Source organism: Leptonychotes weddellii, chromosome 15, assembly GCF_054177405.1.
Source record: "Leptonychotes weddellii isolate Sample4059 chromosome 15, ASM5417740v2, whole genome shotgun sequence".
NCBI lineage: Eukaryota > Metazoa > Chordata > Mammalia > Carnivora > Phocidae > Leptonychotes > Leptonychotes weddellii.
The window spans coordinates 38,815,312-38,829,042 of NC_138383.1; the positions used below are offsets into that span (position 1 = coordinate 38,815,312).

At 50.7% G+C, this 13,731-nt stretch overlaps 1 protein-coding gene across 1 annotated transcript in view; it reads left to right on the plus strand.

The window, feature by feature from the left end:
* Positions 1 to 12,533, plus strand: part of RPH3AL (rabphilin 3A like (without C2 domains)) — an 84,839-nt gene extending 72,306 nt beyond the window's left edge. Inside the window, exons 5-6 of the mRNA XM_081806130.1 lie at positions 4,459 to 4,545; positions 6,201 to 12,533. Coding sequence (XP_081662256.1) covers positions 4,459 to 4,545; positions 6,201 to 6,344 — 231 coding nt within the window. The 3' untranslated portion in view covers positions 6,345 to 12,533. The remainder of the gene's footprint in view (positions 1 to 4,458; positions 4,546 to 6,200) is intronic.
* Positions 12,534 to 13,731: the final 1,198 nt, after the last annotated feature.

Genomic DNA, 13,731 nt, shown 5'->3' on the forward strand with positions numbered 1-13,731 from the left:
TCTCCCCAACAGATTGGCACGTTCTGCAAAGGGCTGTGTCTTGCCTTCTCAGTGATAATACTAAAAGTATCTGCTATTTCTTTGCTCATTCATTCCACAAACATTCATTGTGCCGGTCACTGGAAACAAGAAAGTGAACAGAAATAGACGTGGCCTCTGACAGCCTAGTAGACGCAGTGATAGTCACCACACAAATGAGGGTAAAAATCTTGGCCCTGACAGTGGAGGAAAAGAGGCAAGAGCCTGCTATGGAAGCTCCAATGGGGTAAGAAATCAGGGAAGACTTCCTTGAAGAAGTGGTGCTTTTTGCTGCGGTCTGAAGGATGCATAGGTTAATGATAAAAGAGTGTGGCCAAGTGTATCCCAGACAGAGGGAACAGCATATGCAAAGGTCCCGTGGCAGAAGAAGCAAGTGAGGACCAGGGACTGAAGGCAAGCCCACATGGCTAGGTCTCAGAGCGTGGAGATCAAGGGGAGAGGGGTGTGAGCTGAGGCAGACGAGGAGGGTCCAGCCCGAGCAGGCATGACACGCCATGTAAAAGCAGGTGACCTTCATCCAGAGAACAACAAGAAGTCTCTGGAGGCTTGTAAGCCGGCAGGGACAGCAGAAATGACATTAGATTTGCATCTTGAAAAGATCACTCCTGCTGTGCCGGGAACCCACTGGAGGCTGGCCAAAGTGGGGGTGAGGGGATGTGCTGGGCGGCCGCGGTGCAAGCCCGGCACTGGAGAGGACCTCAGTGTGGACCGGGGGGTGTGGGGGGGGGAGGGGAGGTGACAGTGCCAAGTGAGATGTAGCTTCCTCGGCGATGGATTGTGTGGTGGGAATGAGGGAGGGTGAGAACCAAGGATGGTTCCGGCTTTGGGCCTGTGTGACTGATGGGTGCTGGCACCCTTCGATGAGACAGGTGTGCAGGAAAGAACTGTGGTTGTTGCTGCTCTTTACCACAGAGTACGCTAAGCACTTTCATGAATCATCTCCCTCGATCCTCCCAACAGCGGGAGTCTGCCTGTTACCACCGTTTGACGGGCAAAGAATGAGGCTCAGACAAACAAGCCCAAGGTTGCATCCATATGGCAGATTGCGCTTTCCTGCCCTCAAAGCCTGTGTCCTGTGCCCTGAGCCACCCCCTCTGAGCTGGAATACATATTTGCAAAAGGAGGGCATGGAGGGAAAGAAGAGAGAGCCCCTGCAGGCTGCAGGCCTGGAGCTTTGTTGCTTGTGCTCGGAGGCCGACCCAGGAGCTAGACTTGTATGGTTTAACGCCCACACAGTTGCAGGCTGCAGGAAGCAAGAGACAGCCAAGGCCAGGAAGCTGGTGCTCGCTCCCCTGGGGCAATTCCGCTCAGTGGAGGCCCATCTCAGGCAGGGAAGCAAGGGACCACGCCAGGCCCCGAGACCGTCCCTGACATAATGGTGCAGTGTTTCCTTTGCACCGAGTCGATATCATGGCCGGCTTGCCCTCTCTGTCCCTGGCTTTTTAAAATGCCACCTGCCTAATTTTCTTTATTGGCATCTCGGAACAAAGACCAAGCCCATAAGGAGAAAAGGCTCATTATTCTCTTACTGATTCGAGATTTAATAGAGCAGCAATTGTGTATTATTTGAACTGGAGCGTGTTATCTTTTTGCTGGCCCACATTCCCCACCCAGAGACGCTGCAGGCCCATGAAGACAACAGAGAGGTGGCGAGAACTGGGGGCTCCGCAGTGTTGGCTGGTAGCCTGAAAACAGGCTTGTGCGTGGGCTGGGGCAGGCGCGTCCTGTCGGGCTACCCCGACCCTCCACAGCACCCCACAGGACAAGAAGCAGCAGGGACATTTGGGACATGCAACCCATCCCTCTTCCTGCCCTTCCAGACTGGGAATTGACCAACAGCCTTTGACCCAGCCTCTGGAGGGTGACTGGTCCAAGCCGCTGCTGTCCCCAGGCTGGGCGGGCCTGCGTCCCGTGGCCTGTGGGGAGAAGACAACACAGCTGTTCTGCACGCTCTCCTAGTTTCTTGCATTGCCCCCAGCAGCACAGATGTTCATCCAACCAGATATTTATTGAGGGCATGTGCATGCCCATCCTCCCAGCCTCACTTCCAAGTGTTAGCTTCTAGAACCCGCATCATGCAGCTGATGAGCAGTGTGGCTGCTCCCCAATCCCCAGCAAAGCCTTGTCCCAGGGTCATCCCACCTTGCCTTCTCTGCCTAATCAAGAGGCATCAGCCACGCTTGGGGACATGAACCCTGGAGAGCTATGGGCACCAGCTGGGCTCCTGGGCTGGGGAGGGAGTTACCCAGCTCTCCTGAGGTCTGGAAGAAGGAAGCCTCCTAAATCCTGACTGTCCCCAGCTAGCTGGGGGGTCTCAGACAGTCTTGAACACTTCTGAGCCTCAGTTTCCTCATCCTTATAGTGGAGATCATGACACCCCCCTCATTCATACTTTGTCTCCAGGGTCCCAGTGCTTGGCACCTGCCATTGTCCAGTAAATGGTGGTAACTGGCCCTCTATCCTCTCGTTATTCCTCACACCTTCATCTTACTGGGAGGGGGCAGAGTAAGCTTGGAGGGCGAGCCATCATCCTACCCACTGAGAAGTAGGACAATCTCGCCTCACTGGGAGGGCCACCCTTACTTCCACACGTGTACCATTTATATGAGATGGTGGGAATTAGCAAGGAAAACAGCCAGCTGGCTTCAGCACTTCCTTCCTCTCTCTTTACCCCCAGCAAGAAAGGCCTGTGTTGTGTTTTTCTGAGGCCCACCTCATGGGCTTATGGGGGCCCCCTGTCCTCGGGATAGAATGGTTGTTGGGAGGGGTAGGGAGAGTCCCCAGACCAGCTCAGGGATGGCAGCTAGGGGCTTCTGGGAGACAGGCTGCGGGCCCCTGGTGACACTAAGCCCCAGCCTGTCACACATCCCAAACCCAGGCCTGGTACAGAAGTGGCCAGGCCTCCTTCCGCTCCGAGGGACCATGGGAGCCCAGAGGGAGAACAGCAGAGTAGTGAGCACCCCAGACAGCACTCGCTGACCCCTTCCCAGATGGCCTGCACCCCCAGACACCCCACGCTTAGGGCCTTCACAAGAGCTGGCCAGGGGCCCCGGTTGTGACTGGGATGGACTTCCTTCTAGCCCAGACAGACAAGAGCTTGAAGCAGGTTGCATTTCATTTGGAGAAATAAAAGGGACATTTCTCATACCTGTGTGTTGAATGGTAGCAAGTGTCTACCCACCCCCGTCCCCCCGCCCCATATGTATCCGAGCTTTCCTTCTGCGGAGAGCTGGCCCCAGCCTCCTGCAGGGCTGGGCTCAGCCGCCTGATCGGGTGGTGACGACATGCTCTGGGAAGCCAAGTCGGTGACATTTCCCTCTCAGAGGAGAGTGTGCTCCTTGCTCAGTTGGCAGCCTGCAGAAAAGGCCAGGCTACAGATCTCGCCTTCCCCAGGCGGCGGGAGGCAGGAGAGAGCCCCCAGCCTGGCAGGGACCGGGCAGCTTCCGCGTGGTAGGCAGATTGATCAGCTGGTGGGACAGCTGTCTGAGGAGGACACGCAGCCGCTGAATCATACTCTGCCTGGGTTACCTGGAAACAGGTCTCAGCCCCACCAAGTCCCCCTCTGCCTCCCTGCGAATTTCATCTGCCTTGCCCACCCCTGCTGGTTGCTGTGTGTTTCAGAGAAGTGAGATGTAGTTGCAGAAGTCAGGAACTTCAGCAACACTGTAGAAGGAAAAACACTGCAGAAACTAGGTTTGGGATACTTAGGCATCTGGAAAAAATTATAGAATGGCCCTAAAGTCAGACCTGAGTCCATTACTTACCTGCTGCGTGAACTTGGGCAAATTTTCCAACTACTCTGAGCCCCGGGTTGCTCACCTGTGAAATGGGCCTCATACTTACATAATAGGGTTCCTGGAGTCATTCCGTGGGCAACGTGGCATAAAGCTGCCCCTGGTGTTTCTCACTAGATCATCTCCTCCCCTCGTCAGGCACGCGTGTGAGGTCTTTGTGCGGTTGTATACAGATGTGTGTGCTCTTTGTTGAAAAAGATCATTTTCTGCCCACATTACCAGGTATCGGCACAATCGGCTAAGTCAAGGCCACATCATATTCTGTTCTGTCTGCCTGGATCTTCCTCTGGTATCGGGCATTTGGGTTGTTTCCAGTTCTTTGCTATGGAAAATGATGCAGCTGTGAATATCAGCTTTTTTTTTTTTATGTGATCCTAACAGAACGCAGTGGGAGTGCGGTGGGGAATTGCTTTCGTGGCGATCCACGAATGGGCATATCCATTGTGCCCCAAAGCCAACTACAGAGTTTAGATGATCTGTGCCCTTTGAGTTATGTACCCTGCTGGTCTGAGACTAACACCATCCCCTTGGAAGATGCCAGAGGGTTCCTTGGTTAGTTTCTCAGCCCCTCAGATGAGGAGGAAGTGGCCGAAGTGCTTACATTCCCATGTCCTCTCTCTTGTAGAAAGTCTGCACCAAATGTGGGATCGAGGCCTCCCCCGGCCAGAAGCGGCCTCTGTGGCTGTGTAAGATCTGCAGTGAGCAGAGAGAGGTAGGATGCCCAGGGCAATGGGTGGGGGTGGGCGGGGGCGGGTGTGAGTGGACTTGGGATTAGGGAAATTCATGGTTGGTCTCTGGGAGGGCCTTCTCTAGAGGCCAAGCAGGACTCACCAAGGATGGCCAGGGAGAAGGGCGGGGAGGGCTGGCCTGCCTGCTTGCCTGTTCCACCGTGCAGAGCGGGCAGTGGGCTCTGGTTGTGCTATGCCTGGGGGCTGTGGTTTCAGTGGGGAGTCCCTCACACTGAGTGTAGGTGCGTATAGTATTTTGTGCGTAATGGCTATCCTAGGCTGAGTGTTTACTATGCGCCCGGCACTGCGCTGTTCTTTACATACCTAAACTCGTTTCATCCTGACACAACCCCGTAGGCGGGAGCTATGATTATCCCCCTTTACTGGTGGAGAAATGGAGACACGAGAAGTGAAGTACCTTCCGGGCACAAGGCTACTTGGTGGGAGAGCTAGAAATCAAACGCAGCCGTGGTCTCTTGTGATGATACCACCCCAAAGTCCCTTCTGGTACGAAGTTTCCATACTTCCAGTTCTGACCCCATTTTAGGAGAAGAAATCAAGGCTCACTGAGTTCTCTGAGGCAGTCACAGATAGGGGACTCGAACTGTGTCTCCTAACCCCAAACCCAGGGCTCCCTTCACTGTACCAGGATCGGGGCTGAAACAGAGGATGTTGGCAGGCAGCTTCTCTCTGTGGCGGGTCACAGGATGGGGATTGTGCTAACAGAAGAGCTGGGCACAAAGGGAGCATACCCCTGGTTTTCCAGATGTGGATTTATTTTTTTACTTATCTTGCTTGGCAACTGATATGGGCTTTTAATCTGAGCATCCATAAAAGGTCTTTAGTTATGGGATATTTTCAGCCATGCTGTCTTTGAATATGGCTCTGCAGCTAATGCCATGTCTGCTCTCCTGGAAATCCTGTTGGATACATTGTTGAGCCTCAGTCCCTCCTCCAGGAACTCCCAACAGCTCTTTCTTTTTTCTTCCTTTATCCTTCTGGGATACTTTCTGGGTAGAGTCTTTAGTTCACTAAACCTTTGAGACTATCTCCCAACTGTTGGTTTTGTCCTTTGTCTTTCTTAGTGTCAGCTTTCCTCAAGTGTCTTGGAATTTGGGTTTGTATGCTCATCTTGAGTGGGAGTCAGTCCGTTTCCCTGCCCACCACCTCCATCCAGATCTCCTTGCCAAGGGGTCTTGCATTTCCTCCACCCAGGTCCTGGGTCCCCCCCCCCCGCCACTGCTCCGCACCCCGCCAGTGCAAAGCCATGGGTCTTGTTAGTGATGGGTTGTGTGTCCACAGTGACAGTGGGATTATGCCCAGAGCTGATCATCACAGGCTTGGGCAGGGAAGCCATCTCTCCTTTTTTCAGCCTCCTTCCCCAGGTGGGAAATCCCTTCACCAGCTCCCATTTTCAGTGGCTCTGGCTCGGGTGCCCCACCTCCCAGGCGGCACTTTTAGTCCCCATACCCTGGAAGGCTAAGCTCCCAGCAGCCTCCACCTGCTTCTGGACCAGGAGCTCAGCAGGCTGTGCCTTTAGCCACTCGAAGTAATAACTGTATCTTATTTTTAAACACAGTTAAATTTTCTTGTTGTTTTTGTATTATTTTCATCTGTCACTGCTGTGTTTTTGGAACAGGGAAGGTCCTCAGAGTATGAACTAACATTCTGTCGTGCCTGGAGTTCCCTGATTTCTCACCCTGACATAGAGCTGAAAGCACGGATTTCCCAGAGGTGCTGTGAGAATTCAGCAAGGTCATTAAAGCGTACAAAGTGCACATAAATATCTGGCTTAGAATAAGAACTTCGTAGCATCAGAGGCCTCCCTCTCACCCAGCCAGAAATCCCCACTTTGAACCTGAGGTCCTTCTGGTCTTCGGGGGTCCCTTTTAAGATGCAGGTCTCCACCGTCCCAAGAGAGGAGATTCCTTCAGAGAGTACCTTGTGGCAGACACTTGGCAGGATGAAATGACGGTCACCCCCAAGCTGTGGGAGGACAGAGAGGAAGGAGCTGTCAAAGAAAAGGAGGTGGAAGACGAATTTCGCAAACGTAATGATTTAGTGGAGCGCTCCGGAGGCAGCTGCCCCGGGCCAGCCCCCCTCAGGTCGCCCTCACTGCCCCCCTCCCGCCAACCATCCTGAGCTGCCGCGTGCAGGGCCCACCACTGGCCCATCCTAATCTCCAGAGCCCAGAAAAGTCCAAAATAGCTTAGGATGAATTTTCTTATCTCTTCTAAGGCAAAGAATATGAGGCTGTGCAGTATGCTATCAGTTTGTCCTTGAATTTCTAGAGGCTGATACAACGTAGCCAGATCAGGAGTGCTCCAAGTTCCCTCTCTGCGGCCCCCGGCACACCGCGCACAGTTAGGAGGTGTGGATGGGCCGCGACGGTGCGCGTCTAGGAGGCTGCGTGCCTGTGGGGGCCATAGCCGGGGGCTGCATTTTCCCGCCTGCTTTGGGGGTGGGAGAGTGACAGGGTAATTGGTGTCCTCATGCCTTTTCATCTGAGAAAAAATTATCTAATCACAACAAAGAGATAGCTAAATAGAAAGAGCATTGAAAATGTCATTTTAAGTGCCACATAGAGCTGGTTCTGAGCCCATGACAAAAATGTGGAGTTCTGTCCTGCGGCAGAAGCCACATCCTGACGGGAGAACCTGAATTTTCTGATGGAAACTCATACCTCTGGGCCCAGACGCTCGGACCCATCTCTCCTTTTGACACTTCCCTCCTGCCCTCTCTGGCTGTAATTGTCCGGATTTTTTCTGGGTGCTGGTTAAAGGTCCCTGTGGCGGTCAGCTTCGTATTGCTGCTTGTTCTGTGCACTTCGGCGGTAGAGCAGTGTGAACTTCAGCCCCGATCGAATGCATTTATCCATTGGAGCATCCAGCACGTATTTACTGAGCATCCTCTATGCGCCAGGCAAAATAGCTCTTCTCGTGGGAGAGAGAGACCACAGACATTGTAAATCCTGCCATGTCACAGATGGCGACAAAGTGCTCAGGGTAAAGAGGAGGGTGCTGGGAACGTCGGGGGTAGCTGCTGTATTTTATATGGTGGTCAGGGAAGGGCTCACGGATGAGATGACATTTGAGCACACTGTGTGGCTCTGTGATTAGAAAGTATTCCAAGTGGAGGGTACAGTGAGTGCAAAGGCCCTGGAGCAGGTGGGTCCTTGGTAGGTTTGAGGATCAGCAAGGAGGCCCGTGTGACTGGAAGAGGTCAGAGATGTGGCAGGGGTCAGAGCATGTTGGTCCTTGTAGACCATTGTTAGGACTTTGGCTTTTGCTCTGAGTGGAAGGGGGAGCCCTTGGAGGGGTCTTGAGTAGAGGAGAGACATGACCTGAATCCCCTCCCTCTTTATAAAAGGTACTCTGGCTATTGTTTTGAGAATAAATTGTGTACTATAATGTCAGAGTCAGTATGATGGTGTTTCATCTCTCTTAGTTAATATTACCCCAGATATTTAAGTTCTTGGCTGTTGTCACTCTTAGAAGTTTTCATTTTTTATTTTTATTTTTTTAGATTTTTTTTAATTTATTCATTTGAGAGAGAGAGAGAATGCGAGCAAGAGCACAAGCAGGGGGCGGAGCAGAGGGAGAAGGAGAAGCAGACTTCCCGCTGAGCAGGGAGCCCGACACGGGGCTCGATCCCAGCACCCCGGGATCATAACCTGAGCCAAAGTCAAACGCTGAACCGACTGAGCCACCCAGGCACCCCTGTTGTTTTTATTTTTAAGTAATCTCTATGCCCAACGTGGGGCTCAAACTCACAACCCCAAGATCAAGAGTCACATGCTACCCCAACTGAGCCAGCCAGGCGCCCTGAAGTTTTTTTTTTTTTAACATTACATACATTGTACTCTTTTCTGATTATGAAATTAATATGGATTATTGACATTTACAGTGTATCAAAAAGCATAAGAAATACACACCCCCGGGGCGCCTGGGTGGCTCAGTCATTAAGCGTCTGCCTTCAGCTCAGGTCATGATCCGGGTCCTGGGATTGAGCCCCGCATCGGGCTCCCTGCTCGGCGGCGGCCTGCTTCTCCCTCTCCCACTCCCCCTGCTTGTGTTCCTTCTCTCGCTGTGTCTCTCTCTGTCAAATAAATAAATAAAATCTTCAAAAAAAAAAAAAAAAGAAATACACACCCCCAATTGAAAATCTTATGATCCAGAGACAATCACTGCTAACATCTTGGCATGTTTACTTCTGATCTTTTTTCTGCCTTTTTTCTTTATATTGTTGAACCTATGTTTTAAAATTAACATATCGGGGCGCCTGGGTGGCTCAGTCATTAAGCATCTGCCTTTGGCTCAGGTCATGATCCCGGGGTCCTGGGATTGAGCCCTGCATCGGGCTCCCTTCTCGGTGGGAAGCCTGCTTCTCCCTCTCCCACTCCCCCTGCTTGTGTTCCCTCTCTCGCTGTGTCTTTCTCTGTCAAATAATAAAATCTTTTAAAAAAATAAATAAAAAATAAATAAAATTAAATTAACATATCATAAGTAGTTTTCAGCATAATCAGTAACTCTAATTTGTAAACATTCTGTCAGATGGCTACTTCTGCTAATTTAGGATATCTAAGTTATTTCCTTTTTTTCCTTCTTATTAACAATCACAGTAAATATCTGTACACAATTCTTTGCCTACATTTTAAATTATATCCTCAGAATGGATTATTGGAAGGGAAAAATAAACACCAGCATTTATATTCCCTCTTTTCTTATAGACCCTTGAGTCACTACTTTTGATTTATCCCATATTTAGCTGGTATGTAATTTTATATAATCCTAAATAAGGGCACATGGGTGGTATGTTTTCTGAGTCTTTTGCTATCTAATAATAACTCTTGCCTTTATTTTTTATTCTTTTAAGATTTATTTATTTATTTATTGAGAGAGAGAGAGAGAGCGAGCAGGGGAGGGGCCAAGGAAGAGGGAAAGAGAGAATTCCAAGCACACTCCCCGCTGAGCACAGAGCCCAACCTGGGGCTTGATCTCACAACCCTGAGATCATGACCTGAGCTGAATCAAGAGTTGACCACTTAACCGACTGAGCCACCCAGGCACCCAATAGCTCTTGTCTTTATACAAAAAAGATAGCTTGACTGATAGTAGAATTGATGATAATCTTTCCCACTCTAAATTCTGTGGGTTTGCCCCCGTTGTCTGCCAACCACATGTGGAAAGAATCACCATGAGGGAGAGTTAGCAAATGTAACAAGTAGGATTGGTGTCCAGAGTACGGGAGAAAATAGAGAAACTAAAAGAGATATAAATACATTTTTTAAATTAGTGAAGTAAAAGAGATAAGAGAAGGAAGAGAAACCACATTGAACAAACAGGACCTTTGAAAAAGGAATCAGCAGGTGCGCCTGGGTGGCTCAGTCGGTTAAGCATCTGCCTTCGGCTCAGGTCATGATCCCAGGGTCCTGGGATCGAGCCCCATGTCGGGCTCCTTCCTCAGTGGGGAGCCTGCTTCTCCCTCTCCCTCTGCTTGCTACTCCACCTGCTTGTGCTCTCCCTCTCTCTATCTCTATCAAATAAATAAATAAAATCTTTAAAAAAAAGAAAAAGGAATCAGCAAATTTGAAAAAGAACCACTGAACTGTTTTCATTTCTAAAAATGAAAAATGTTATTAGTAAATTTAAAAACTCAATTGAACTGTACTTTGGTAATTTTCTAGAGCAATACACTTTGTCGTTCCCGTTAACAGCCACATAGGTTTCCTTATCATTTGCTTCTTATTGATTGTTTTTTATTTTTGATCCCTGGTTGGCACTCCCAACAGCCTGGAGTCCGAAGTCCCTATTTCTGCTGTACCAACTGTCATGAATATGATGTTTTTGTGACCACACAATACTACAGTCCTTACCCAATTCGCCTTTTTTCAACTTGCTGCTGTGTGAGCATTGGATCTCCCACTCCCCACCCCCCTCCCATTTCCATTCCCTCCTTGAACAGACACCCTATGTAGTCACCTTCCTGATTTCCTTGTTGGCAAATTAATAAACTCGGACTTGTGTCTGAGATTTAAAGAACCAGAAGCCGGGGGTGACGCCTGGGTGGTGCAGTCCGTGGAGCATCTGACTCTTGGTTTCAGGCTCAGCAACGAGTCAGCTTGGGTTTCTCTCTTTTCTCTCTGTCTCTCCCCTCCACTCTCTCGTTCTCTAAAATAAAGAAATCTGAAAGAAAGAAAGAGGAAGAAAAGAAAAGGAAGAAGAAAAAGAAAGAAAGAAAGAAGGAAGGAAGGAAAGACAGAAAAGAATAGAAAAGAAGAAAGAAAGAGGAAAGAATGAATGAACGAGCGAATGAACCAGAGGGGGAATGAAGCAGCCCTGAGCAGACTGGTTAAATGGCCCATCAGGCCCCACTGTAGAACCCCACAGAGGACCTTGTGAGGCAGAGGACCGTTTCGAGGATGCAGCTGAGCCTCCAAGTAGATGAAGACAAAACTGAAGGCAAAACTGAGAAAAAGAGAAGGCGGATGACAAGATCCAATGCACAACAGAAAGTAGTTTTCATGGCAAGCACAGACATGGGGAGAAGTCTGAAGCCAGACTCTGCTTTTATTCCTCTCTAAATAACCTGGAGGTTGGGAAATTAAAATTTTTGTCTGGGTATGCCTAGGTCATTTTCATTGATTTTTGTCTAGAACAGACACACTTGGATCTTTGACTCCAGAAAGCGTTTCAATTATGTTTTTGCTTATTGCTTTGTTCTCAACTATTCTCGTTTCTTCTTGGGGGTTTTAATTTGAAGGGTGCATTTCCATTCTCTGTCGTCTGTATCCATGGTCTTCTACCAGATCATTTTCAGCTCCCCCATTCTGAAAAATCTTAAGGCTTTCCTTCTGCATCTCTGATTCCTTTTTCTGGGGGAGGTGGTCTGACTTTGGAGGTTTCCTGTGTTTGTCTCTATGCATACACGCGGATCCGTCCACCTTCAGATGCTGTGAGCGCTCCAGACTCAGGATGTACCAAAGGCAGCACGTGTGCGGCTCACAAGCCCTTTCCTTTGTCTGGGATTTCACTCCATGGAAGCGGCAACATGACTCTTCTGTGACCCGGCCTTCTGGCCATCGGGACTAGGAAGGATGGAGAAATCTGCAGGCCTAGTCTGTTCTTCCTGCCTGTCCCTGCTCTCCCACTGTTGAGCCTTAAAGAAATACACCTTCCCAGATGCAACTTGCTGTACCCGCTCCTTCCCACACCTGGTTCTTTTCTGGGAGTCTGTCTCCCATTGATGAAGACAGGGTTGGGGGAGGGAGGACAGCTCCTCTGCAGCCTCAGAAACCCCCAGTCATGCTGCACTGGGAAGGCTGCCCAGGGGGCTTCGGACCCTGCCCCCTGATCCCCACCAGGTGGGCCAATGATGTGCTGCCCATCTGGCCCACTCTGTCGTCGGAGGGGAGACCAGCTGTATGTAGGTTGGCCGTCATATTCCTTCTTTGCTGGTGTCCTTGTGCCCTTTCTTCCCGTGTTTTTCTGACTGTGTTAGTGCAAGGTTAGGAGGGGCTGCGTCGGGGCTTCTAAAGACATGACGTTGCAAAAGCCGGAAATTATTTCATTTCTTGTTTAGCCTTTAATCCCGATTCATTAAAAAAAAAAAAATACAGTGACTCACTCAGAGTTATACTGTAATCCATGGAAAAGTTAATTAGACTCTAAATTCCCCAGGATTCTAGAAGCCGTTCCTCTAGACCCTTTTTAGAGTCTGTAGCTTTGGAGTAAGTCTTCTTTGAGGATGCAGGCAGTCTCTGAGCGGGCTGAGCTAGAAAGGGGAGAAGACCAATTTGTAAGCAATTGAAAGCTGATTAATACAATTAGAGCGTGTGCTTTGCCTTCCCAGTTTCACTCTGCATCCTGATTATAACTTAGCGGAGTCCAGGGCTGCACCAACACTTACTCTGTTTCCTGCAGTGCTCTGCATATAAAAGATGCTCAGGAAATGTTTGCTGATTGAAAGAGACGTGTTTGCAAAAAAGGAAAGCCGGCTCCCTGTTCAGATCACTTCAGAACCTTTTCCCAGCAGGGTGCTTTTGATTCACCACCCCCCCCCCACCCCCCGGCCCCCGAAGTCTCATCACAGCTGGCCCTGGCCGGGGTCCAACATTGATGCCCATTGGTGCTGAGTCTGTATTCTCACCTCCTGGCATCTCCTCCTGTTTGTTGATTGACTGAAAGAGGAATTTTTGAATTTGGAAAGTGGCTTCCCATGGTGGTCTTTAAATCATCTCTAAGTTGGGGTGCCTGGGTGGCTCAGATGGTTAAGCATCTGCCTTCGGCTCAGGTCATGATCCCAGGGTCCTGGGATCGAGCCCCTTATAGAGCCCCGCATCGGGGGCGGGGGGGGTTCCCAGCTCAGTGGGGAGTCTGCTTCTCTCTCTCCCTCTCCCCTGCTTGTGGTCTCTCTGTCTCTCTAATAAATAAATAAGATCTTTTTTAAAAAATCATCTCTAAATTGCCTCACCTGACAGTACAGCCCAGGTAAGCCCCTTGGGGGGGTCTGCCTCGGCACAGGCCTGCAGGAGGCCAGGAGAAGCAGGGGCTACCCCAACTGCAAGCCAGCGTGGGTGGGAAGCAGCTGGCGAGCCGAGCACCCTTGTGGCACCTGCCTCCCAGGCGGGCAGCCTGCGCTCACTGCAAATTGCCATCTGCTTCCACACGCTGGTTCTCTCCCGGGCCTGCTGTTGCTTGCAGCTTGGATTTTTGTTGCAAACAGCTTTGCCAGAGGGCCCCCTGCGGAGGCCCATGAGTGCGCTCAGGGGTGGGTGGCTGGCGCTCGAGCAGGCAGGCGGGCTGTTGCTTGAGGGCCCCACCATCCGCGTCTGGCCCTGGCTGGTGTCACGGCGTTCCCGGGGGGACCCGGATGGTCAGACTTCCTCAGTGTGTCGGTCACCTCCCACGCGCCGCAACTCTGCCGAGCAGACCATCAGTGGAGGCTCCTGGCCTCCCACACATGTGGAAGTGGCAGGAGGAGTAGGATCCTGGGGCCCACCAGCCCCTCTTCCTCCTGTGGGGGGAGGGCGCAGTCATCTCCCACCCACTTCTCTGCCCCTTATTTGGGGTGCCTACCTGTGCCTGTGCACGGGAGAAAGAACTTTCCTCTCTGAGATGCTGCCCAATCCAAGAGGACTTTCTCACCTCTGTGCTCCAGTCCGCTGGCCC